The sequence below is a fragment of the Callorhinchus milii genome, unplaced genomic scaffold (genome assembly GCF_018977255.1).
Source record: "Callorhinchus milii isolate IMCB2004 unplaced genomic scaffold, IMCB_Cmil_1.0 Scaffold13, whole genome shotgun sequence".
Taxonomy (NCBI): Eukaryota; Metazoa; Chordata; class Chondrichthyes; order Chimaeriformes; family Callorhinchidae; genus Callorhinchus; species Callorhinchus milii.
Window position 1 is genome coordinate 360,060 of NW_024704754.1, and position 27,956 is coordinate 388,015.

The 27,956-nt window shown below is 41.1% G+C and overlaps 1 protein-coding gene across 5 annotated transcripts; it reads right to left on the reverse strand.

Moving 5' to 3' along the window:
• Positions 1–586: 586 nt before the first annotated feature.
• LOC103189396 (gamma-aminobutyric acid type A receptor subunit alpha1) lies at positions 587–27,552 on the reverse strand. 5 transcript variants are annotated; one of them, XM_042339881.1, is made up of 12 exons: positions 26,376–26,508; positions 24,749–24,807; positions 23,976–24,068; positions 22,609–22,726; positions 19,402–19,505; positions 17,534–17,601; positions 16,592–16,812; positions 13,584–13,666; positions 9,868–10,011; positions 8,225–8,377; positions 7,176–7,378; positions 587–5,753 (listed from the first exon to the last, which is right to left on the reverse strand). In XM_042339881.1, exons 4-12 carry the CDS (start codon positions 22,689–22,691, stop codon positions 5,451–5,453), a joined length of 1,362 nt encoding a protein of 453 aa, XP_042195815.1. In that variant the 5' UTR covers positions 22,692–22,726; positions 23,976–24,068; positions 24,749–24,807; positions 26,376–26,508; the 3' UTR covers positions 587–5,450. The 5 variants fall into 5 exon arrangements, with proteins under 5 accessions (XP_042195815.1, XP_007907962.1, XP_007907963.1 ...); XM_007909771.2 differs by lacking the exons at positions 24,749–24,807; positions 26,376–26,508 and adding an exon at positions 27,403–27,552; XM_007909772.2 differs by lacking the exon at positions 24,749–24,807.
• Positions 27,553–27,956: the final 404 nt, after the last annotated feature.

Below are 27,956 nucleotides of genomic sequence, written 5' to 3' on the forward strand. Positions count from 1 at the left end.
TAAACTCTAGCCTGACAAGGTCAAAAAGGAATACCACAGCTTTAATGGGATTTATTGCATCTAAATGTTATCTCTCACCTTCCGAAAAATGTGCAAATATCATTTGACATCTCAGCTTTCAACGTAGCAGCTCAGCAGTGATTAACAGCCTTCCAATCAGGTCTATTGTAACCAGCAAGGAAGACAAAATGATTTCAGAAAAGGGGAAGATTCTGCCTAATTTCCTTTCTGGAAAAAAAATCCAAGCTTCCAGAACAAATTTGAAACATTCCCTGCCCCATCCCCAACGCCTTTCATTTGAAATTATTAAAATAAAATCTGGGAAAATACTGAACATCGTAGTGAGTAAGTGGTTATTAATTCATGAGAATTTATTATATAAAGTGGAAATCATTATGATTAATTCCAAAATATGTTTGTAGTCAACTTAAATTTCTCCCTTCAAACCCCCCCCCACACCCCTCCCCCCCATTATATCACCAACTATTTTTAAATTTAATGTTAAAGTTTGGGATTTTCTGTAATTTGACAAAACCCCTTAGTAACCGACTCAGCAAAGCTCTGTATAAAAGCTCAGTTAAGATACTTCAATTTTGGTAAAGTGTATTTTAGTCTATACATTATTTGTCAACTCACATTTACATCTACAGAACTGAGAAGTGAGAAGTGATACAAAGCAGTTATTGCATAGCAAAAGAAGCTGACTTAAATTTCAGTAGAATATTCACAACAATGTGCAAAACAACGCATGATAGCATCGGCAAGTAACAGTGAGGTACGCAGTGGGAAATCATAGAGCTCTCCCAAAATAAGAACCATCTACGAAATAAACCGCAAGAGCAATCAGAAGTATTACACGGAACTTGAAGGAGCCAAAAAAAAAAGAAACAAATCTATACAATTTTGTCTATACAGGTTATTTAAAGTTATATTTCCACATGTACTAGAAGCCCTTACATTTGAAGTATATTTTTTTTCTTACAGCAATATTGCTAAAATACAAGGCAGTTATGAAGATGAGGGATTTTGTCAGCTTGATTTTGTTAAGATAACACTTATACTTCTAAGTCCTCCTTCAACACTTTATTCATCTACATAGATACACTTTTTTTGTAAATAAATATTTGGGTAGTACTTACAAACTGGATTTTTTAATAAAAGGAAATGTATATTTTATTGGATTGCACCATAACTTGAAAATGCTGTGAAGGGAAATTCCATTGCACTTACTGTTGCTTCTCAGGCACTTGTCGCTACGGTTTTGTACTTGATAGCTGGCTGGAGACAATCAGACACTGTGCAGATCTGCCCACAGTGTGACATTGCAAAGTGCTTCCCCATAGAAATGATCAGTGGGGATGGTGGAGGATGGTGGCTGACTGTTAACTCATGTGGCCTTGAGAGCAACCCTTCATAGTATCACAAGGGGGCATAAAATATCTGCTCTCATATCATCTCTGATCAGTGATCAGCTAAAGTACAGAACATAGTCCTAAGGGGAACCTGAGCGTCACCAGTAAGTGGCCAGATAGTTTGTCTGTAATATTTGGACCTTATGGAGCAGTTCACTAGAAGATACGTTCTCCTTACGCTGAATGAGAGAGAGATGGAAGTACATTACATTGTGCTGGATTTGTAACTCACAGCTTGATTTAAAAAAGACACCATCAATGCAAGTTGATATGTACATAGTTATTATTACTTGTGCCATTTACCTGTCATCAATTTTAATAACTTTTTTAGTTTATTTTTCAAGAATGTCTGTCTTTTGGTAACTGCCTGACGACCACAATTTTCTTTCACTGAAACGGATCCTATTTTCCAGAGTAAGGTACCACTGTGTGGGAACCACAAACACAGTGTTCTTCCCTCCCGCTGTTTAGATACTGAAGACAAATAAAAAGCAATTTAAAGCCAGTGCTTTTACTCTCTGTGCATCTCATCAGCCTCGGCATCATTGCGAACCTGGGAAGGCCTGGGAAGGAGAAACACGGTGTTGTCTGCGATTGTCAACACTGCACATCCTACCGTTTGTTCTGGAAACTCTGTAGGGAGCTCCGATTAAATGGCCGTGTTGGTGAAGAGGGCAACCAGCCCAGCAACCTCAGTTTAGAGGGGTCAAAAAAAGCAACCGCCTGCCATCAAATAACTAACTGGCTGACTTTTTCTTAAGTTAATTAGAAATGAATATCCTCCTGGAAACGCTACGTAGCAGTTTAGTAAAGAAGTTTGTGGTGTTCGCGTAGTCTATTGGAAGCCGCTATGTTCCGTCTGTCAGCACAGTGCTTTGGTGTCCAGTTACGTTAGTTGTGACAGTTCTTATGGTTTCTGCACCCAGGAAGTTGCCTAACTTGGGTACGACACCAGCCAGTTCAAAAGAAACCCTTCACCCTTTCATCGACACCTTAATAAGTTCCAGCTTGACCTCTGGACCGCAGTGAAGATTGTTAATGTTAGTGGGAGAGAAGATGGGGGTCACCTGCTCCTCAACTAATATTAAAAATCAACTTGAGTGCAAGTATCAGTGAGCAGAGCTCACTCTGTGCATGTCGGTGGCTCTTATGTGCAGAATTCTGCTTTGCTTAAGGCTTACCCAGGGTGAAAGGAATACAGAGCAGGAGTGTAACTCTCGGCTGTTTGCTCAGATCAGAGAACCTTCAGGGCCTGTTGCAATAACTGTGCCTTAAAGCAGCTTCAATGATGAAGAAGTTTCTACTTTCCAACGATCAGATGCCATTCACCTAAACATAATCATATCACTGTATCATTCGAGGTGCACCACAGTTTGCCTTGGCACTTGCACAAGAGAGGGAGTTTACGGCTTATAGAAAAGAGAAGCTAATTTTTTGTAACACATTTTATTCGATAAAGACATTAAATGGAGGAAAGAACAATATTATCTCACAATGTTTCTCGGGCCTGGCACATTCTGTCTTTCGGCAGCTTTTTGAAGAGTTTTGTGTGTTACCAATAGTCCGAAAATATCATTTCCGCGCTGCCTATGGGTCAACGTTAGATAGGCCTGAATAAGTTGGAAGACACTACAGTCTGTTATGACCAATTGGCCAAACTGTCCGAGCTTTTTGGTTTACAGATCCCTTTTGGCATGACAATGATTTGGCCTCAATTGTAACTAAAATAAAGTTCCACCTTTTCACTCCTACGCAATGTCCAGCACAGTGGCAGTGACAGGCTCACTGATAGGTGACAAAATCTTCCTTCGACCCCAAGTGGTCACTAACCCACATTGGCTATTGCCTAAGCCCCAGTGCTAACCCCATCACCATATATATTGCCCTGTGCTCAGTGCCAGACGAGTCTTATTGGAATTAAAACTGGACCATGACATCACTGGTCATTGAGGCTGGTGACGGGAAAAGAAGGACATACAGGAAGATCTCCAACTCATTTCTTCCTTTAGGTCCATGCACATGACCTGCTCAGCCCAATGACATCTCCCTCTGCCCTGATGCCAACTCTATCCCCATTGAATAGAAATTGAACAATTTACATCGCTTTGATCTTTAGCCAATTCAGCCGTCGCTGTTTTAGAGAATATGTCAATGGCACTGAGGGTCGGGAAAGGTGATATAAGCTGAATGTGCATATTATTAACACTGGTTGTGGGAGGAAACTATATAGAAAAATAAATGCAGGATATTGCCACTGGCCTCAAAAAAAGGTTCCAATACTCACTGGTTTATTATGACTATATTGTTTCAGAAAGATGCCGATGACCTTTCCTCATCTATTGGTGGGTTGATGTACTTGTACATGAGCTTTTATGTGCGTCCTGATGAAACTCACTGTTTCTAAGCTCGACAAAAGAGTCGATCCAATTGCCAATGATTATAAAGAGATGTGCATATTCATGCTGTGTTATAATTCGATTGGTTTAGAAAACAGAAATAATTCCAATGGGCAAAATTGCCTGATCCCCATCTCATTAAATGTTGCTGAACAATAACTATGTGCACATTGTCACCCTGATGTCAGCAATAAATTCATTTCAAAGTTATTAACAGAGGAGCGTGCGTTCTACAAAAAACAAGGATTTGTATGGCAATGAACAGGAGTAGCAGTCGGAGTGCGAATGCTTTTGTTACCATCAGTCCCCTCTGCCAATAACAAGTCCAATAAGAAAAAAAACAAGACCTCAAAAATAACATCAGCTACATTTAACAAGTCATAGCCAACAAAATAAGATCATTTTGTGAACCCTGACATTTTCGAGAATTATTTGCATGGCTCCTCCAGGAACGTTAACCCTTCCCAGTCCAGGGCATTTGATAGAAATAGATTTCACTTCTCTGATAAACCTCCTCCACTGCACCAACCGCCTTAAAGTGGAATCTCTGAAATCTGAATTCAGGGAATCCTGCCAACCTGTTAGGTGTCACATTCAGATAGTGTTTAACAATATAAAATATTTCGCATTTTCTAGGCCTACATTNAAAAAAGGTGTAAACTGAAATCCCCTTGTCATTTAAGCCAAGAAAAATGCAAACGGGCAACAATCTGCTCTACAAGGAGAGGGTTATTGATAAACTAATTCAAATCATGCTTTTGGCCTTCCTGGGTGAGAAATGGTTATATACCAGTAGACCCCATATTTTTTAATATCGTACCATTAAGTTATTAACCATTCAAGTCCCAAGAACCTTCGAGTACCTTAGCACCTTGCCGGTGTCCTGGAGAAAAGGTGAATGTGTCGTACATCAAACTATTACCGAGTTTAGTTTATTTAAATAAAACATTGTTTTTCTCATACTCATAAATTTTGTCCTCGTAATACTTGAAATAAAATATATTGCAAAAAAAATAGTATACAACCTTCTCATGACAAAGATCAACAACTGAACTGCTTCCGTCTTCTGCTGTCTTCCGCATACAGTTTCGAACGAGCCTGAAAGGAAACAAAGTGCCTTGCCAAGCGAACAACGGCAAGTCTTGGAACGTTACCCAACTCGTGGTAACAGAAGCTTCCAGCTACTTCTGCAAGTGCCAGAAATTGTTAAGTCTATTTTAACTGCCCTTCTCCTCCCCAGGGTAAGAATAGGTTTAAACTACATTTTCATCAGTTCATGGGCATGCTTTTTTAAGAAAAGTCCCTATACAGTGAGTAATTCAGTTATGTTAGCTTTGCGACATAACTAGATTGCTTTTACTGACAATGTGTATATATTATCTTATCTATATATACATATATATAGAAAGAGATAGTGAGAGATTTGTTTATTTCTGTGTTTAACCAGAAAACAAACCTTTCATGGTTTATGCATTGGTGGTGGGGGAGAGGGTGGGGGGGAGGAAAGAAACAGCCTATGCATCAAATTGAATGGGGAACAGGAATCTGCTAGAAATTTCATGACATTTCCCAGTAAATAAAAAATATTTTTTTTTGAAATCCAAAGAACTCTGTTTTGCTTTTTGCTTTTTTTTAAACGTTTTCAATTATGGTCCTCTTCTAGGAGAACGGGCTCTCTATTCAAATAAGTCGCCCAATAGACCAGGTTGAAAATCCCAAACATTAATGGGAATCCTATTCTGGCCAGTCTGTCGATCCTACTGACACTGTTGAAGGTCTTCTTGGGCTCTGGCGGCTTCTGTTCTGGTTTGGGATCTTTGGGTTCCGTGGCAGCACTCTTGGCGATGGTTGCCAGGCCTGGATCTTTGGCAATATTTGGAGCAAAATTTGCTGACGTTGCCGTGTAGGTGTTGTTCCTCTTCATCAGAGACTCCTTTTCCTTTTTCTGCAAAGGAAATTTGAAAAGAGAAAAGAAAACAGTTTTGCAGAACCAATGCACGCACGGGCAGAGATTGCACCTGGGTCTACATTCCCTCTGTTAATGTAGCTTTCAAGAGCAGAGGGAGGTCCAACCTTTTGGCTACAGATTTGAGAAACGTCTGCAGGCGTGTAAATAATATTGTATCCTGATTGATCAGCCCTGTTGCTTGGGGCATCATGTGTGTCAACTGTGTTCGCTCATTGGATAATTAAATAAATTTTTAACAAAAATAATAAATTGGTCACTTCAATCCACGACTGTTTGTGGAGACGCTGCTGTGTGCAATTGGCTGTGAATCGTTTTGAGATGTATCAAAGACGCGATGAGGCGCTGTATTAAATGTAAGGATTATTTATTATTAATTGGAAATGGCTGGATGGCTGAATGAAATCATCTCACCAGTTTGTGCGACCAGTTGGACCACCCTGATTTAGAGGGTCCAAAATTCGGCCTGAACACGGTGACCAGGCCATTCCCTTCACACAGCAAATACATTCTGCTTCATGTCCCCCGCCCTACCCACTATTTACTCAATTCAATCCATTTTACATTTACATTTACATACAAATAAAGCCCATCATATGACTTCGGTGTCACAGTTTGGGCCTCTCAATCAGCAATGTATTCCGTCCATGTGAAATAAGGACAGGGCAATACAATCTTCTCTCTGCTCAAAGGTGATAGGAAGTGATTTCACGAGAGATTTACGGCTCAAGAGAAAGCATGCGGGAGCAAATATGAAGTTGCAAATTGGCTAGTTAATAGGAAACAGAACAGTAGCACCAATGGCAATTAACCTAATTATTAGTGAGCTAAGCCCAACAATCCTCCAAGGGTACATCCTGTAACTCTCTCCTGTTCATATGACCTTTTTAAAGGCATTTTAAGCAAAATGTCTAAAAAGTCCATACAAATTGTAATATTATTCAATTTCCTTTCGTTTATGGAAATTCTAGACAGATGTTGTATTGTGGGTGCAATCCAAGGTGCGCTCTGTGTATAATTGCATTAAAAAGACTATTAACCTTTGATATCTCGTATAAAAATAAGGGAGTAATTTGTTTGCATACCACTGTTTCCCAAGCTTTAATGTAATAATAAAGTGAATAATCCTTGCATTTGATATAGCGCCTCATCATGTCTTTGAAACCTCTCAAAGGGCTTCACAGGATATACCGTAAAGTAGTGACTGGGCGAAACGCAGCAGCCAATTTCTCCCAACAATGTATATTGTATATTACAGTACAAAAATACTGAGTACGTTAATACAATTTACCAATGTGTGTCAGTACTGTGAGATGTCACATCTTATAAAAACATTTCGTCCTTTGGTGGTGATGAGCTCGGTTGTGGCACTTAAATAAATGCGATGTTTGTGCATTTTACCTTTTCAGGAATGAGGCTTTTTCCATCCCAGGCCCAACTCCTCTTCGTGAAGTAGTTGACCGTAGCGAATTCTATGAGTGCGGAGAATACGAAGGCATAACACACAGCAATGAACCAATCCATGGCAGTGGCGTATGCCACTTTGGGCAGCGAGTTCCTGGCACTGATACTCAGTGTTGTCATTGTTAGGACAGTTGTGACACCTGAAATAAGACACAATAAAGAAAGCATGTTACTGAAGGAATTTCTTGTATGAGACACAGAGACGTTCCCTGTAGCTCTCAGTTAAATAAAGGTATACGCATGGTACAACAGCATTGCTCATTGAATACACAAGAGAATTGAAAAGGTGTTGGTTTTGCAATGGGATTTACTGATTACCACTGAGAGTTGATAGTTGGAAAAACTGCCTTTAACTGGTCATGGCTTGTGATTTACCGACTGTGCTTTGAAGCAGGGACTTTGCAAGCTTGAAAAGCAAAATGGTCTCTTTCTCCTGACGGCAGTCTTGCTCCACAGTATTTCTGACTCACTTTGATACCTTTGGGTACCAGAATTTGGCCATTTGTGGATATTTGCAAATTGGACAGCAAGAAGGGAATCGCAAAAGGTACTTCCCATCCAGTTTGTGAATATCGCAAATTAGACCTCATTGTGGGCAGAATGACAAGCTTCATGGAGATTAACAGAGCAGATCGCTGCGATAGTCACTGCTGTGCGCAATTGGCTGCCGCATTTCACCCAAAAAATATACAGTCAATTCACTTTACAGTATATTCTGTGAAACTCTTTGAGACGTCTCAATGACGTGATAAGGCGCTACATCAAATGCAACAATTACTATTGTTATTATTATAGATCCCCTTGACAGGATTTTTGACCTAAACATTCAATTATTGAAAATTACAGTTGCAATTTTTTTTTGCTTTAAAAAGTCATCATAAATTGTCGAAAAGTTCAAACTCTCGTCAACCCCTGAATCCGAACAAACAAACAACTGGATCCAAGCTTCAAACCCATCAGGTGATAAACAGCTTCAATCCACTCACCAAATACAGTTCTTGCAGGAACAGATTCTCTGTTTAACCAGAATGAGACTTGTGAGAGAATAACCGTCATAATACATGGTAAATAGGTCTGAATGACAAAGTAGCCGATTTTCCTCTTCAGGTGAAAATGTGCAGTCATGACAACATATTCCCCTGGAAAGAAAAGTAAAGGATTAGAATAAGGAGCATTCACACCTGCCTCATACCTAGATACACAGAAGACTCTGCTCCTGAAACACAGCATTGTCCAGAGATATCATAAAGTCAGCTGGTGTGTGTAAGAAATGGAACTTATGTAGAGTTAGGAATGAAGTTGGGTTGAGATGCATTGCTGGGACTGTAGGGACAACGTCATCTGCCATTGATCCATTCTAAACTGAGAATACTTGAGGATAATCAATTAATGAATGAATGAATATTAATCCTTACATTTGGTATGGAGCTTTTCACGTCAGGACGTACCTAAGTACTTCACAGGGTATACTATGAAGTGTAATTTAGTGTAATAAGTGTAATAAAACTGTGTGTTTTGTAAGAGAACAGGCACAGCCATGTCCCACAAACAGCAATGAAGTGAATGACTGCTTTTATTTGGAGGATTGTTGGCCAGGACACCAGGAGAGAGAAACTCACTTCTGTTTTTAAATATCGCAATGGGATCTTTAACATCCACCTGAACAGGCAGACAAAACCTTGGTTTAACATCCCATTGGAACGACAGCACCTCCAACAATGCCACAGTCCCACAGCACTGCGGGAGCAGCAGCTTAGACTAAATGAGTTCCAATTCCCAATGTGGGGCTTGTACCAACAACCCTGACTCGGAGGTCAGAGTGCTACCAACTGAATAAATGGCCGAACAAATATCTCTCACTTCGAAAAGCTGAAAACAAACCATCCCCAACTTAACTCACTTTTAAGAGACAAACATCAGATTCTACACAAATTATTTCAATGTTGCCCGGCAAGGCAGCCAATTACACACTAACTATGGGGAACATTATGATTTCTGAACCATGAGATAACGTAACACATTATATTCCACCTCCACTTTCAAAACTAATAATAAATTCTCCCTGAATTTCTCCCGTTGCACTATTAATCTTGTAGCTGGAATGAATATGAGGATGACCCCTGGTATTCTACCAGACACACATCAATCACTGTGTGGGTATGCAGTAAAAGAAAGGAGCCATGTTTTTGTAACACCAAATAACAGGAAAACATCTCAAAAGTAATTATTGCCAACTGGGATGTCTGGTGTTATCAGGAAATGTGGCAGCCATTTGCTCCACCGAGAAGGGCTGAATCTGTCGATTCTTGACCAGGTCACAGAGAGCAACATTCTATTTCTATACAATACCATAGAGCTTAGGCTCATTCTGCCAAGGTGAAAAGTGCTATAAGTATGTAAGTTGTTGTTGGAACAGGCACAAGTCTGATAGACAGCACCCAAGATGTTACTGCACAGGAGTGTCAGACTAGGGTATGACCCCAGAACGTTGCAACTCCAAGGCAAGAGTTTCACCCACAAAATACACAGTCACTCTCCTTTACAGTGTGAAGCACTTTGGGATGTCTCAATGTCGTGATCAGGCGTAAGATCAAATGCAAGTGTCATTATCATTATTATTTTTACAAACCTGTGCTGGATTTAATAATATCTTTGCCCACAGTTTGTCCCAATAAGTCGTATTGATTCAGCCGAGAACCGTCTTCAGCCACAACGACTGATTGTGCTGCTCCGTGTGTCCAGATGTACACCACCTCTGACGTGGTGTATGCGTCTGAGTGGAAACAGAGCGTGAGGTGAGTTAGTTCTGACCGACCACAGCAACACAACACATCTGGAGTGCAGAGAGACAACCCCCCCACCCATTCCCAGAGCCAGGTCTGAGGCATCCTGTAACGGAACGGGATATTAATGTGTTTTTTTTCTGTCACGGCAATTGATTTTTTGAGATAAGTGTAAATCCATATTCTATCCATAAATACATTTGTATTTAGTATAAAAACCACGCACAGCACTCCTGCATTAGCACATGAGTATAATAATATTAATAACATTAATAATAACATTAATAATAACAATATGAATAATAATATCAGTAATATTGATAATAAAAGCAACAATAAAGATGCTCCAGGATGTTGGTTCCTCTCAAACAGAGGGGAGCTGCTTTCCTAAATGAGATAGCTTCCCCCACCCTCCCACACCCCGATCATAGTTACATCTCCTGTCAGCTCAGGAAGAGAGCAGCCAAACCTCATGTGGACACCTGTTCATCCTCCCTCAGTCAATGATATGATAAGGGACAGAGAGAATACGCATTATATCTATATCTATATATATATATATATATATATATATCGCACACACACATACGCATACACACACACACACACGGGAAAGGGGAGAAGAGAAACATAATAAGTATAAATCACATAATATTTCCTTACAAGGAAACTGGAAGATGGATTTATATATTGCAAACCACAAGCTTTGCAGCACAATATTATCACAACTGAAACAGGCTCCATTAAATAACGCTCTTTACTCTAGCAAAGCAACAGGATGAAACTGCAGAGTCCTGTTAAGTGCCGTGATATCCATTGGGCTCTGTATTTACCAAACTGAACCGAGAAGACTTCGCTGCTGCCGTTGCGTTAATGACGCTTGAAATTAAAGTGAAAATTGTTTGGCAAAACAGTTTTCAATTGACAGAAGAAGAGCCAGACACATGAGCTCTATCACACGATTGGTGCAATGACACAGTTTAACATGACTTATGCCACTGCTTTGTGTGATTGCCAGCCAAGGAAAAGAACATTTTGGCCGAACGCAGACAATGGCGGTTGAAATTAAGATGAAAAACAACTAATTATCAGAAGAAGATAGGGCAATTGGTAATACAAATCTGATCAAGACAAATTGATCGGTGAAACACCCAGAAAGCAATAGGAATCTGGGATAAATTACTCAGTACTGGGAGTCATTTGTGTATTAATGTTTGTAATGCAGATTCTCACTCCTTTAAGCCAACCCCCCCCCCAATAATTGGGGCAATTATTCAAACTGTTACTACCTAATTACTCCCAGGCAAAATATCACAGGGTCCTCATTTTTATTCTAATTATTTTATTGTATTTAATATTTTGCTGCTAATGCCATTCCAGTGTAGGTTTAACACAGCAATAACGGACTGCCACCAGGGAACTCGAACGGAAATTTACTTCAGGGAGGGGGGAAAAAAAATGTGTCGGGAGCTATTGGGTAAAAAAACATGAGTTAATGGCCAAAATGTAATGATTATTAAATGTAACAAATCATCACTGCCGCAAAATAATGTATTCTGTGTTTCCATCCGCCACCTGGCACAAAGGAGAAATGAGCAATACTTTTTTCTACCACATTTGAACACAATTATATAGTATGTATAATCTGACTAATAATTTATTTTTTTTGGTCAGCCACGTGCGGAAACCCATCAACCTGCTTAAGAGTCTCCAAACCAAACTGAGAATTATTTAAAACTACAGAGAATAGATACAGACTCCAAAGTAGATGTAATATAACAAACTGCCTCCAGGTCTTTGGCCCAATTGATAAATACATAAAAAACACAATCCTTGGGAAGAGATGCCTGAATACATCAGCAAAGAAGCTTTAAATAGCCGACAGGAGGTCTAAACCCGTAATTTTGAAAAATGAACGCAGAATTTGTTACTAATGTTTATGCGTCACCAACAGCACATTGATAAAGCTGTCACGGTGAAGAGCTTCAATAAGTGTCAGTTGTCACAGGTGTAAAGTGCAGATAAAACATTCAGTTTGTTTTGGGAGTAAAATTTTTTTTATTTTGTCGAATTTACGCTGAACTTCGGGAGGACTTAAACAATTCTTCCCAGGGTTCCAGGAGCGGTGCTACATTAGCCATGGAAGCCATTGATGGTAGGACTGGGATCACTGAACCTAAACTTCCTGGCTCTGCGCAAACCACAACTGGTGGCTTGTGAGCAACGCTGTGAGCAGAGTAATTACAAGCTCAACATGTTCCACCAATGGACTAAGCCAAACTGTGCATCACCCTGAAATATCATCAGGTCACGTCATCATGTCACTGTGCATCTGGATGTTCGTACCAGTCCTATGAGGAAAAAAAGAACAAAAAAAACTAAGAGTTAATTTATTTACATCAAATGCCACGAACGATTAAGGCCAAAGAATGTCCTGCATTTAATTTGAACAATTTACTAATCATTATTACTGAAAGCATTACACTAGACTCTGTGTTAGTATTAATAAAGTATGTTAATCATTGATAAAGAATTGGAAAAAAGTATGTAGAAGGCTTACCAGGTTGAGATGATGCTTAGGAGGGAGGGAGATGCTGGTTCCATCCTTCTGAAGATTAAAATGCTTGGCTACCATTTTCTTTGGCCAACTGAGTGTTTCTGTTAAGGACTGTGTATCTGTGTTCGTGCTATCTGAAAACTCTCCCCCACCTCCTCACATCCAGACATGGTTTTGTTATTGACGTATCACTGGGTAATTCTCACTACCTCACAAACTTTGCTGTCTTTCGGGAGGATAAAGTTCACCTGGCTCTTTTGATGTGTCTCTGTTTTGAAGGCAAATAAAGCATGTTTGAATGTGATTTACCATTTCACCTTTACAAACAATGCTGCCACACTGAAAACATACTCACTTGTGCTTTTTTTCTTTCTTTTGTGACTTTTTTTTCTACCCTTTGTGGTCAAGGCCGCATCGAGACTCAGTAATTTACAAAGGCATAAATAACTGACTGATTTCCAGTTGTTTCATCGTTACCGTAGCTGGATTTTTCAGTGCTTTTTGGTAGATGTCTATAAATACTCCCAGGAAACTGTTTACAATGTGCTTTCTCCAACATTCCTATAACCCGGCCTTTTTTTTTTGCTCCGAAACAAAATATTAAAATGCTTTGATTTTTCTTTGAAAATGAGACTCTCCCTTCTTAAAAGCATGTTTGTTCACAGTTGAGTGCCCATAAATACACAGTCACTACAATTTAAGTACATCCTGTTAATTGCTGTGAGGCACCTCAATGACATAATGGGGCGCTGTTTCAAGCAGAAGGAATATTTATTTATGTTAAAAGCTACATTCACAGCAAGACGCCCTCTGGAAAATATGCCCTAAGGTTGAAAAGAACCCCCACCTGCCCACCACCCACCCCATCTCTTTAAAGGACTCATCTCACAGCTGAACCTTGTCCTGTGCTATAGCATCGAACCTGTTGGAAAAAGCATTGGGCTCATCATACCTGCTGTGACAAACAGAGACTATTCGAACATCTGTGAATATTTCTCTACTTACAACTGCCGAATTTTAGCGGGCAGGCGTGAGCATCCATCGGGAAGTCTTCCAAATGCATGGGGCACTCAGCACGTACCGTCAACCTGCCAAAATAAACAGCCCAGAAATAAATAAAAGTACATCGCACGTGATACGTGATGTTTCACGGGAACATCCTCGGGTGGTGTTGTGCACTAATCACGGGACACATTGGGATAAAGGAGGCCGTTTGGTTCATTCGACCATCTCATGGACATCTTGGTGTTTTCCCAGTACAGTATCAAGCTGGTTCTTTCATCAGTGAAATAGAGCACATTCAAAAAGGGAATGAGGGTGATAGGCCGAATGGCTTCCTTCTGTGCTGTAATATTCTATGCAATATTCTATAAAAATGGCTCAGCAACCCTGGTCCAGGGAGCATGGCATAAAACCTGCCAAAGGGCTCCAACTCCTGAATATTTACCCAAGGAATCAGGCTGGAAGGTGTGTGTCTATAGCTATAGATTGAGAATAGCCTCGGGGTTAACTGTAACAGCCCTACAGGTGAATTCTCAGAGCTCACACATGGAGAACGGACACTGCAAGGTCCCAGAGGAAGCTCACACCTTTGGGACACTCATCCAGTGGCTTGTGGGTGAGAAGACGAGGGGAAACAGGAGGGGAAGAAAATTAAAAGTACATCGTGAAGAGAGAGCGTAGTGATAGAATTTTAATAATTAAACATCTCCTTAGAGAAGCTGACATTTTAAGTGAGCAAACGACAGCTTATATTAGTGAACTAAAGTTAATTCAAGCATGTCTCACTGGTTGCCAAGCAAAAGTCTGCCCACAACACACGGTGGGAGCTGTTCTGACGAACTGGTTACACAACATTTGCAAGTGGGACCAGCAAATTTGGCAAAAGTGAGAATGTTCTCCTTTTTGACTGTGTAGCATAATCTCTTGTGGGGCCAAATCTTTCTAAACTGCCATTCACTCAGTTTGCAGCCATTGCTGCTTTGTGGTTGAGTCGGAGTATTTCCAATTCATCCGCAACCATTTCCTCGCTGAGAATACACACCCATCCCTGTCAGTATCTGCCTGTGCTCAGGCGCAGGGTCAGAATGCAGAACCATTGAACATAATTAGAGGCGCTTCTCTACAGGGGATGGGTAACAATCCTGTTGGTATTGTTTAGCGCTCTGCTAGAATCCTGCGATATGTATCTCAGGGTCTACATCCTGTCCCAATTACATGTACAAGGCAAGGGTTAAGATTTTAGTCATGAATTTTATTCTAAATGTCAGATATAGAGCCAAATGTATAAAGCCACTTAAATTGCATTTCCTTCGCTCATTCACAGACAAACGGACATGAGGGACTGAAATTCCTCAAACTGCTAAGTGAACTGATTTTGATGGTCAGCTTATTCTAAGATTTTCCCATTATCGGCAACGTCCCTGCAAGAAGTTCCTCAACCTACATTTTGTCCTTGACGATCCCTGGGAATTGTTGACCAGGTGCAAAGAGTTTTTTTTTTGACATGACATTGAATTTAAACCAACGATAGGTTCTTCTGAGTTATAGGATATTCACAGAATACCATCTCCAATCAAGCAGGTTGGACGCTGGGAAATACAGGGCTGAAATTACACCTTGCCATAGCCTGCAAGAATATTTTAATCTTAAAATTTAAGATTGTGCAAACGTATAAAAATTCAATCAGAATTTGGAAGTCGGTTCTTTTCAAGAACTGTTGGAAACCAAGAACAACAACTTGCCCCTCACACAGGGTAGTGTCCCAGCGCTTGAAACCAGCTTCCAAATTGCGACTGGATTGAACAATTCTTCACAATTATGCGCAAACTTAAATTTTAAGTCAAAATTATGTCGATTAATGAAAATGCGGAACGGGCTGAATGGCCTCCTCCCGTTCTGCTGACATCATCATTGTAATTTAATTGAGAAATGAACTGCATTTCAATTCCCGGGTCATTCTACATCATCAAGCAAAGATCTTTGTCATCTTCATGCCAATCTATATCGCAAAGACTCCCCACAACATAACATAAACCATTAAATGCATACAGATCTCCCCTGGCAATACAATTTGTCAACAAATACATAGTCACTACACTTCAAAGTAAAATCCCACGAATATACTTCACAGTAAAGTCCTTTCGCCTCACTCCCTTCCTTGCCTCCTTCAAGGCCTGTCTCAAGACCCTCCTCTTCGACCGCACCTTCGGTCACCCCTCCCCTACCCCCACTCTCCCTCCCCTCCCCACCCTCCTGATCCCAAACCCCTGACTGTCCAACGGATGGGGATGGCCTCCCGACATGAAAGGCTCTGCATAATTTGTTGCTGTTGTTGTGAAGCGCCTTGAAACATCCCAACAATGTAAACAGGTGTGACGTCAAATTATTATTATCATGCTTATTATTATTAGGAAATTATTTGTGTTATTATTTTAATTCAGTGGGTACAGCATCTCTCCTTCTGGAGTTTTTTTGTCAGAAAGCCTAATTTAATTTTAGCACGCAGCCTACGCAAGAGAGAGAGAGAGAGAAAAAAAAAAGAAACACAGTTGTTTGATGATGATTTTCTTCCATAGGTAGAAGATCACCGTTCAGCAAATGTGGGGAGGAGCAGTGTGGGAGGGAAATGGGTACAGTGCGACACGGAAAGACAGGTGCACAGAACACTCGAGTGCAGCACCAGATAGGGTAATGAATTACTCTGCATTTAGCGTGGGTAATTAAAATTAATTACTTTAATTAGCTATAAATAACTTTGATTAAACTGTAATTATCATTTGTATGTTAATTTATATTATCTTCTCACCACCGCATTCCAAACCGGCCTCTGTATCCCTGTGCTTGACAACGCCAGATAAGCAGCAGAAACCGATGACCAAAGTCATTTTGCTTTCGTCCCAACTGTCCCGAATGGTTTAATGATCGCGCATTTCCCGAAGAACAAACCCCTAACGATTTTTGTTGGGATCATAACATTGGTCTCTGGTGTTGACATGGGTTTCGTTGCTCACCTCATGGTGTAGAGGAGGGTTCCGTCTTCAGTTATCCTCAGCAGTTTGTTGGGCATCGTCATGTTGTGGGCCACGGATTTCTTCCCGTTGTAGAAAAACGTGTCCGGAGTCCAGATTCTGCTGGCCATCAAGTTATTTAAACGGAGAATGGTCATCGGACCTTTGAATTTCAACCTCTCGTCTTCCCAGCTCTGGCGAAAAAACACGTCTATTGTGTATTCCTGGGGGAATGAATAGATATATATGTTTATGCCAGTGCACCACATACTCATACACACACACACACACACACGCACACACCCTCGCAAGGAGGTAATTTAATGCAACAGAATGAACACAGCCTATAATAAATACACAACTGAGACCGAAGCCAGTCCCTCTGATTTACAGTCAGCTTGTGTGAACGTCCACAACTTGTGCCATTGCTTGTTTAATTGAAAAGCATTTTCTCTCTTTCAAAAACAAATTTTTTTAAGATTTATTTTCCCAGCTTCGGGACAGATGAATTTTCTGACAGCCCATAAATTATTACATAACGATTCATGTAGTAAGACTAAACATATCGGATACACAGATTCCATTAACGGAGTTGATTCTCGCCTTGATTCTTGCTTAGGAAGGCAGAACGGTATTAAATATACATGGAAACATAAGAATGCTAATTATATTTCCCACAGAAAGGTGAAACGTTAGTTTAATAGAAATGCGTTTACGATTTGTTGCGCTGATTGTATGATTTTTTGCATTTCCATCTGTATCAAAAATTCCGAAAAAGGTAAGGAAGCCTTTTACTTTTTTCCTGACACAAGTTCGACTCTGAGCAATTTCATTTTAAAAAAGGGAGAGAGAGAGAGAGAAAAAAAATGTCAAAGTTAATTTGCGCTTGGAAGACTGACAGCAATGGCTTTCATTACAGATCAAGGGGGAAAAACAGACACTTACCATATCAGTATCTGAGACAGGTCCAAAACTTGTTACATAGATGTCAGTCTTGACTTGTGTAATACGCTCTAGTGAAGAACCAAATTAGGGCAGTTATTGTCTATCCAAACTTCTTTCTGCTTCAAGCTACGAGCAAAAAATATCTGAACAGATGACTCTATTGATCTTAACAGACTATTATTAATAACACGCAAACACTGATCAGCTTTGCAATTTTTTTTCTGTGTTCCGAATTTAATGGAGCATCGACAGTGATCAATTATTTAACGTTCTCTAGAATCTACCTCGTGCGTGACCCAAAAAAGCATTTTTCCACACACACACACACACCCTCATTTCGTTATGTAAAATGTGCTCATTATTTCAATCAATATTTTGTACTGTAACTATCTTTTAAAACAAACACACCAAGAGAGAACCCTTCCTATGAAACATGAGTTTATTCAAAATCAGAGACTTTTCGGCGCAGATTGACACACAAATGTCGCGATCCGACAATACGGAAATGATGGGACATTCTCAATGAAAAAGAATCAAGTGGCAGTGTTCCTGCCCATTCTTGGGAGATGAATGAATTGATATTTCGCAGCCCTTTAGATTAATTTACTGATAATCCTCTTTGCATTGATATCATGTCATCGAAACATCTCAATTCAGTTGTTCACAGGATTTACTATAAAGTGTAGTGACTGTATTTGTAGGTGAATTTGAATCCTACATATGTGAGCCTGTCACTAAAGAGTTATTCGCCAGTGCAATGTTTTTAGTTAAAGCGGCAGTGGGTGAGCAAAGCTCCTGTTATTTCACTGGGATGTTAAGATTCGTATCAATTTCCTTTTGGTGACAAGGAAAGGTGCGATTGTACGAGTGAGTATTTGAAATCTTTCAAAGAGAGTCTCTGTTGTCGAGATGAAGTGTCAACGGTTTAATTTTGCTGATTAATCCAGCCGACAGATAGGTGTGTTTGTTAGTTGTTGCTACACAGTTGTATTTACAGGTGAGACTGAGTTAGCTGAGCAAGTGTTGGATCTGCAGATTGCGGTAAACACTGCCTGGTTTTGAACCTTCGATGGATCTGCAATAGTGAGACTGGAAAGGAATCCAAACACCACCAGCTTTTAACCAATTTACATGGAGTGTCAACGTGAATACAGTAACTCAAACAGAGACCGGGGCCCAATGGACGCCTACAGCAGGCTGTGAGCATAACAAAATCACAACAACAACAACAACATTCAACACGAGATGCTTGTTAAATTGAAGAGCAACAGAACCAACTGAGTATTGTCAATATCCGGCAATGACACAGCTATTGTAGTTGAATTTGGTGCTCCCCAGTCATATAATGACACATTTTAATTTTAGTACCCAGTACTGACAGAGTTAAATCTGTTATGTGCCAAATACACAGCATCAGTATAATTATACTTGCTTTTATGTTACGTACAGGAGATATTGGCCAACAATTATATAGTTGTGCCTTTTAGAATTAGTTCTCATATATATATATATATAGAGAGATATGGTGAGAGCTGTTATTTACAGTGGCTGACACCCCTCACTGGTACAGTTATATAGTTACAACTGATACTCATTATAATAACTTACATTTATATAGTGGCCTTCACACAGAGCAGGGTCTCACAGCGCTTAAAGTCAGTGCCCAGCTCTATGCACAAACCTATAATAGTTAGTAAACTAACACTGACAGTTATTTATACCTGTTATGGTCAATATTGATAAATATCAGTGCTCGGTCACAAACAGACCTTCTTATTATAAAAACATCTTGCTGGTTTATAACGGAGTTGAGGAACACAGCAATTTAATCTACAACATCGTGCTTTACTGAGGAGCCGTTTACACACCTCCCAACCCTGGTCTCAGCCGGTTGTCATATCCATCTAGAAGACTGTCAAGGATTCGAGTGAAGATTGTGATGTTGTCCTTGGCTTCATCAGACATTCCAAAGCTAAACAGAGACAATCAGATCAAACCACGCCATCAAATAACTCCGGGCACCCATTATCCTCATCTCTTGATCAATTTATCACTAAAATCAGTCGTTGCTGGCAGCTGAAATCCATCTGAAATGTGAACAGGGTCACAATTCTGACTACTTCCAATTTGCCACGTGGCTGCCTATGCGAGAGCTATCTGTTTCTCATTGTATACTGTGGAGTTCTGGTCATACAGTTGCTGCACTTAGTCTGAAATGGCACGGATTCCTGAATAAGCCAAACATAGGGGCAAAACAACAAGATATTCAGATTTGAGGATGAAGAAACGTTATAGATATTGGGCTGCAAATTAAGAGGCCATTTCCCCCCTCCCCCACCCAGGTCAGACACACAAAGTCACAAGAGGAAACTGTAAAGAATTAATTGGGAATTGAGAGAAAATAATAATAATAATCCTTGCATTTGATATAGCGCCTCATCACGTCGTGTCCTCAGGTTCTACTGTTCTGAATAAATGAAGAAACGCCTATTGAATAGAAATGAAGGCACAAGAAGCCTTTTCACAATTCTTGCCTTAATTCTTGGCATCTCTTTCCTTTATAAATAACTAATTCAATATATTCGGGTATGAGGCAATCAGTCGCCTAAAGTATTGAAAGCAATTTTAAAACAGGAAGACAGCGAAAAGAGCTACTATTTCGATTTTCCAGTTGATATTTTTACTGAAATTCATATTTTTAAAGAATACGTAAATATATACATACACACAATTTACAGTGTCTGCCAACTTGTATTAGATGATTAAAAAGGTCCTGCTTTATTTATGATAGCTCTCATTACCATTACATCAGGGCAAACAAGTTAACTGCAGACGAAATGTTTAATGGCAGAATTTACAGACTCAAACAGACTCTAACCCTAACCCTAACAGCTGTTTTTTTAAAAAAGTTATCTTTCAATAACTGCAATGTCTAACAACAGTAACCACATAAAGGCTTTTGAAGCCCTCACATATTCTACCAAAGTGAAAGCACTGCTATCTCTGACCAGGTGTGTTTCCTCTTCAAATCCACTTAACCTGTCAAGTGTGACTTTAACCTGATCAGTGACCTTTCTTAAAATGTTTTAAAAACAAAAGGTTCTTCCTAACCCCATGGGGAGTTCCGTAAAAAAAAACTCTTCCATTTGCAAAACCATATTTGATGTGTGCCGTCTAGTTTTTATTAGCTCAATCGTTGCAAAAATAGTTCACAAAATACACAAATAATAGATTTAGAGTTTGGATTTCAACGTTCAGATTTAACACAGCCCAAATATCAACTGAATTTCATTTGGAGAGTGATTGATAGTCAGCGGGTTGGAGGAGGGGAAAAAATAAATCACATTAAAACCTATAATAAGATTTTTTTTTAAAAAATCAGGTTATGCCTTTCAACATTATATTGAAAATATTATTCTGGTTCATTGTTGATCAATCCTGTATTCTCTACAACATATTGACCTAAATGGTACAATAACTCTGTTGGTAGGAAACTGGAGAGGGTTTGGGATACGGAACCACTGCGGTCTCTTTAAAGTTATTTGCTTTTATAATCTGTTTAAATGTTATGAATACTATAAAGGTGACAGAGCGGAAGATACAAGCTTGGTGCTGTTTATTGTTATGGCATGTTAAATTATGCACCAACACAGACAGTGCAGGGAGCAAAACTGGGGCACATCAGGCAACCTTGCCCAAATCCAAGGGGAAAGGGCTACAGTCACAGCACTTTGCAGCAGTCACAGTGAACACATTACCCACTGCATCACCAAACGCAGAGCGATCAACTCCAAACTCTAACCAAAACTCACTCACACAACAACCGGCAATGAGTTCAAAACCCCCGCCTCTCCAATACGGTGTTTGTGGCTTTCTCCCAGTTGGGGGATTGGTTCGGCCAATGATTATTTCCCTTAAGACACTACTTCGCTTTCATTACAGTGCGGAGGGAGATTTAATCCGGTCTGGATTATAGTTTGTAATGGATTTTTTTTATATACACTATAGGAAGGCCTTCTTTTGGTGAGTAATATTGTACACCGACTCCACCTACAGGTCATGGCAATACTGGCAACGTGAGAGAGAGGAGAGAGAGAGGATGGAGCCTCGATGTGACTTAGAGTTTAAAGTCTCTTACTCACTCAGCAAGGACCTAAATTGGACCATTTTATTCTGACTGTCATGTAAAGTAAGAGAGGGCACAAGCCTCGAGTGTGTCCTGTGATTCACATCTGGGTAGAAACACCAGGTCCATAAAAATAACTGAAGCAACCACTGCAGAATGGTGCCTGGAGTTTCTATAGAGATGTATATATAGATATGCAGAGATATATCTATGTCTATCAGGTATGAATTGTTTAGGCTTGTCGTGCATTGTAAAGAAGCCTAAACAATCCCTTCCTCACCTAAAACATGAGGTAAGAGTCAGGATCTTATTGAATAACATGTTGCACTGCACATGGTTTCTCAGGGACAGACAGACAGGGAGAGAGGGGGAAAGAGAGAGAGAAAAAGAGCTTTTCTTTCGGTGCTAAAACGGTGGGTTGGTCTTAAGTTAAAAAAAACACACACTTAAGAAGCGGTGTTACCAATGTACTTCGCGGTGTAAATAGCCAAGGAATGGGAGCGGGTAATGGAGAGCAATGGACCAGTAATATTGTGCGTTAATATTCTTAATGATAAGACTTTCGGCCTTGGCTCACACAGGGGGAGGAGGTAACCCATATGTAGTTTGTTGAAGCACCGCTGGAGAGTTGATTTTTTTTTTGTTGTGTTAAAATCAATCTCTCTCCTCCCCCCCTAAACCCCCCTAAATTCTTTGCAATTGGGATTTTACCTGAGATGATTTATTCCAAACCATTCCACCCCATCCCCACAGGCTGAATTTTAGCAAATAAACCTCTCACACACAACACAACACACAATACGCTCGACAAGAACCGTCTTTTAAAACAAGAGAGGAATAGATCAAGTGATTGTAACTTATTTATAAGCGGGTTAAGTTTACACGGCATTCGGGAGAGGGATTTTTTTTGGGGGGGGGGAGGGAGAGAGGGAGGGAAAGGGATGCTCACCTTGGAGGAAAACTGGTGTTGAGAAGGAATAAACACAGAAACGCTGGAGCCCAAACACTGAAAACAACAGTCCATCCCTCCATGGCAGGTTCTCAGTAATAAAAATAAAGCCCCCAATCTGATAAAGAAAATGACACACAATTAATACATTCTCTCTCTCACACACACACACACACAGAGAGAGAGAGACCTGAACTGAAGGGACAATTGGAACAATTATCCTTTTTACCTGCGGCGACGTGGGTTTGAGTGTCAAAGTGAGAGAGAAACAAACACACACTGTTGTCTCATTGCAGGAGAAGCGATTGGGAACAAATATAGCGTCAACACCGAACCCACCACAAGGCTTAAACGGGGAGGGAGGGAAGGAGGGAGGGAGGGAAGAGGAGAGGGAGAGGGAGGGAGAGCTACAGGCGGGGGGAATGGCGCAAACGCTGAGTGAGGCTGACTGGATGGGGAGGATGGATGGCTTAAGAAAATACATACATTAATATAAACAAATGCATAAATACACACATAAACAAACAAACAAACAAACAGATAAATAAATGGCCTGGTCATGACTTTAATGCACTCACTCTGTGGGGTCGAATATAAACGGAGAGTTAACCCTTACTTGGTCTGTGTGTGTGTGTGTGTGTGTGACACTCAGCTTCATATACAAACCATTTGCAAACAGCAACCACACACTCACACACTCAAAACCCACACACTCACACACAACACACACTCACACACACTCCACAACCACGACTGTCTGACTCATTAAAAGCTAAATCCATGCAATGATCCATACACACACACACAACACACACACAACACACAACATACACACACACACAACACACACACAACACACAACATACACACACACACAACACACACAACATACACACACAGCATACACACACACACACACACACAGCATACACACACACACAACATACACACACTATATATATACACACACACACAACATACACACAGTCACAGAACATTCACACACACTCACACACAACACACACAGCATCCCACTGAGGGAGGGGGTGAGTGTAAGTCAGTTAATGTCATTGTTAAAACACACACACACACAACAAACGGTAATGTCCTATTATTTCCCCACACCTAACAGCTAACATCTACACACATCGCTTCCAAATCACCAATACCCATCTCTCTCTCTATATATATATATATATATATGGACCTGTACACATACTATTGATCGACATGTTTAAGAAGCTGGATATGTAACCAGCCAACAAACACACACACCAATCGCACTCTGGCACCAAACATACTTGAAAGACTTTAAGCAGTTTTAATGCATTGAAGCCACGGATGTAAAATGCAAACCTATACGTTACCGGCTGTAATGTGCGAGTTTCGCTAAACGCGAAGCAGTATCGGCTCTTGTCCTGTTCTGTTCTCCCAAATCAAGGTTCTCCACACTGTCGTGTCTTTGCAGAGACAGAGAGAGAGAGAGAGAGAGAGAGATGGAACGGAATGCACTGGATATCTAACACAGTGTCTAAATCACTCCAACAGCCTCCTCCCAAACAGTGCTCCTGTGAAAGACACACAGAGACAGAGAGACACACAGACACACAGAGACACAGAGACACAGAGACACAGAGACACAGAGACACACACACAGAGAGACAGAGACACACACAGAGACACAGAGACACACACACAGAGAGACAGAGACACACACAGAGACACAGAGAGACAGAGACACAGAGACACAGAGAGACAGAGAGACAGAGACACAGAGACAGAGAGATCTGTTCTCACCGGCAGGAGCTGAATGGGTTAAAACAGCTACACAGAGGTACTGTATATTGCTTTTCTGCCACATAACACCCATCGGCGGCTCGTGTGTGTATCTAAATCCCCATCACATTCAAATGCAACATCTTAACTAACGCGTTTGCGAGAAAAATAATTTACAAATATACACACACACAAACATACACCCAACAGCCACAGACAGACACACAGACACAGGATAGCTCTCTCTCTCTCTCTAAAGTCTCATTCATTCCCAAACATCATCAGGGTTTTTTGGGGTGGGGTGGGGGGGGGGGGGGGGGGGTGGGGGGGATTAATGTGAAGCCTGGGAGCTGGCGTCTCTCACCTGACACACACTGGGGAGTGCGCAAACTTCTCTGCCGAGTTGTTCAGCTGATGACTTGACTTGAAAGGCAAAAAAAAAATCACCAGATCCCTGTGTTTGGCTGCTTTAGCTTCTCAGGCAGGGAGGGGGGGGTGTGGGTGTGTGTGTGGGTGTGTGTGGGGGGGGGGGGGGAGTGTAGGGGGTGTGGGGGTGTGGGAGGGAAGGAAACAGCGTGTTTGAGGACACAGGAGGAGGAGAGAGGAGAACTGGTACTCTGTTGTCTCTCTCGGCTTGTGATCAGCATCAGCATCAGCACCACCACCACCACCACCCCCCACCCCCTGCGGGAACCCTCACTGTGTGGCTACCGTGTGTGTGAGGGTGTGTGTGTGAGTGCGGGTGAGGGTGAGGGTGTGTGTGAGGGTGTGTGTCCAGTGGAAGCAGAGGGCTGTATCATCTGCACAGGATGGATCTCCAAAACCGTGGGATTTGACTGCAGGTTCCAGTTAAGCTTTTACTCTCCCCACAGCCAATGCTAATGTGCCTGTCTGTAAACCGGATGTGAAATAAGCCGTGACTTCATGTTAGGCAGATTTTTTTTCCCTTCTCTCGCTCTCTTTTTATTTTGGGGAGGGAGAGAGAGGGAGGGAGAGAGAGAGAGAGAGAGAGGGAGGGAGGGAGGGAGGGGGAGAGAGAGGATATCCTTAGTGAACGTAAACAGATGTAGAAACCCAATCCATCATCCAATCAATGTTGCTTTTTTTTGGGGGGGGGGGGTTCTTTTTAAAAAAGACTTAACGTTTTTTTTTAATATATATACATATATAGAGAGAGATAAAAAAAACAGGTTAAATCGCTTTCTGGATGGTGGTTTGCAGCAGGAAACCTGGGCTTCCTTTACACCAGTCGATGGCTAATGTTTCTTCCAGTGGAGACAATTCTACTGTGTATTTGTTTGTTTGTTTGTATGTGTATATATATAGAGAGAGAGAGAGATGGAGAGAGGGAGGGGGGGAGAGATTGTAGCAGGTAATGCTTGCAACACTGCATGGGGAATGGTGAGCAGGTCTGAGAGAGATGGTCCTGTGCGTTTCCTTCTCTCCCAACTGACTCTGGTTATGGGTTTGAATCACGTTGGTTTGCACTTGATCTGAAATGGCACGTCACCTCCCCACCAACACAACAACAACACCATCACTAGTGCTAATGGTCCATTGCGATGTTTTTTTCCACACACACACAGACACACAGACACACACAGACACACAGACACGATTCTCCACCTTTATGTTTTGAAATTTAAAAAAAAAGAAAACGCACAAACATGGACAACAGACACCGTGTCAGGCTCTGTGCTCAGAGGTTGGACCTCGTCCAGATGATGATTCTGGTGGAGATTGGGATAGAACCTGTCTGTGCAAACCCAGGCAGAGAGGGGCACAGGGCTGGCAGTGGCTGTGGGGGTGAGCTCAGCACTCCTGGGTTGGCATGCGCACTGCTCCAACAAGGAGACCTGGCACTTGGTGTCTGTGGTCCTAACGCCAGTCATATTATTTTGCCATCATCACCAGCTCCACCATCTCCCTCTCTCTCTCTCTCTCTCTGTCTGTCTCTACCTGTCCCGTTTTTGCACAAAAAAAGTACTTACTTAAATCCACGGTTGCAATTGGCCACAGACATCCCAACACCTGCCCTCTGGAATAACCAGGAACGCGGTTCACTTGGCGATTGGCAACTCAACTCTTGCGCCCCATCCCGTCTGTAGTGTGTGCTCTCCCCCAACCCCGAGGGGTGGCTGTGTGGCCGCTGGTTTGCCTTGTATGTGTGTGTGTATATGTGTGTCTGTGTATGTGAGTGTGTATATTTGTGTGTGTGTGTGTGTGTGTATGTGTGTATATGTGTGTGTGTGTATATGTGTGTGTGTGTATGTGTGTATATGTGTGTGTGTATATGTGTGTGTGTGTGTGTATATGTGTGTGTGTGTATCTGTGTGTATATGTGTGTATGTGTGAGTGTTTATTTTATTTTTTCGCTGTATTTAACAGTCGTTGCATTTTGATACAGCCTCAACGCTACATCAGAGGATTGTCTGTGGAGTGGAGTGACTGTGCGTAGTGTATTGGGAGCCTATTATTCTATTCAATTTTTTTCTAAAAATATATATGTATATATATATATATTGATTCTAACTCTAGTTTTCTGCCATTGGAATCCAATCCGCTGGGAAACGATTCACAAAACGGTTAGTTCACTTCGAAAGTAGTTTGTGAAATGTTAGGAGTTCTGTATTTGCGGCAACTTCTGAAAAAAAGGGGCAAATCGATTTACTAAAGCTGTATTTTTTGAATACTATGATCCACTGTGTCTGTGATTGTATTCACTGTGTGAACAGCAGAATATGAGATTAATGTAAAATGTCTGAATAACGCACTCTACTTCTTATCTCCTCTCTAAAACCCACTGTAATAGGTGATAACCCTTCACACACACACACACTAATGCTTAACAGTTGCCCAACATGTGTGACTATTTATTCTCTGTCGAAACGAATTCACAAGAAGCAAATGAGAAAACAATGACAGAAAGAGTCCACCTTAAAAGTTATTTAAATAACACCTTTGCACATGGAAGTGCACAGACGGTGGGGAATCCAACTTCGTGTAGCAGTCACTCACCTTCTCTGAAGCCTCACTTCAGCTGATGGTTCCTTCCCGTTGGGTTTTTGGTTTGTTCTTAAATTGCTGAAACGGACGGGAATTCGAGCAGTTGATTCAATGCGAATTTAGTCTTGAAATATTGTTGAGTTGAGGCTCTGTTATCCGCACACACACAGACACACACTGACACAGACACACACTGACACACACACACAGACACACACTGACACACACACACAGACACACACTGACACACACACACAGACACACACATTGACACACACAGACACACACACAGACACACACACTGACACACACTGACACACAGACACACACACTGACACACACACACACACATTGACACACACAGACACACACACTGACACACACACACTGACACACTGACACACACACACTGACACACTGACACACACACACACACTGACACACACTGACACACACACAGGAATATAGAGAAGATAAACTGGCAATGGGAACACTATTCTGCACTCCTCACCTCAGCTCAAAGACTCACAGAGGGATTTAGGATTCACTCGAATACCTTTGCTCAC

Excerpts from the sequence above, each read along its gene's own strand:
- LOC103189396 (XM_007909771.2), bottom strand. The coding sequence starts at position 22,691 with ATGGAGGGATGGACTGTTGTTTTCAGTGTTTGGGCTCCAGCGTTTCTG. Across the intron at positions 7,379-8,224 it reads TCCTGCAAGAACTGTATTTG|GTGTCACAACTGTCCTAACA; the intron begins GTGAGTGGATTG and ends GTCTTATTTCAG. Across the intron at positions 5,754-7,175 it reads AAAGCCTCATTCCTGAAAAG|AAAAAGGAAAAGGAGTCTCT; the intron begins GTAAAATGCACA and ends TTTCCTTTGCAG.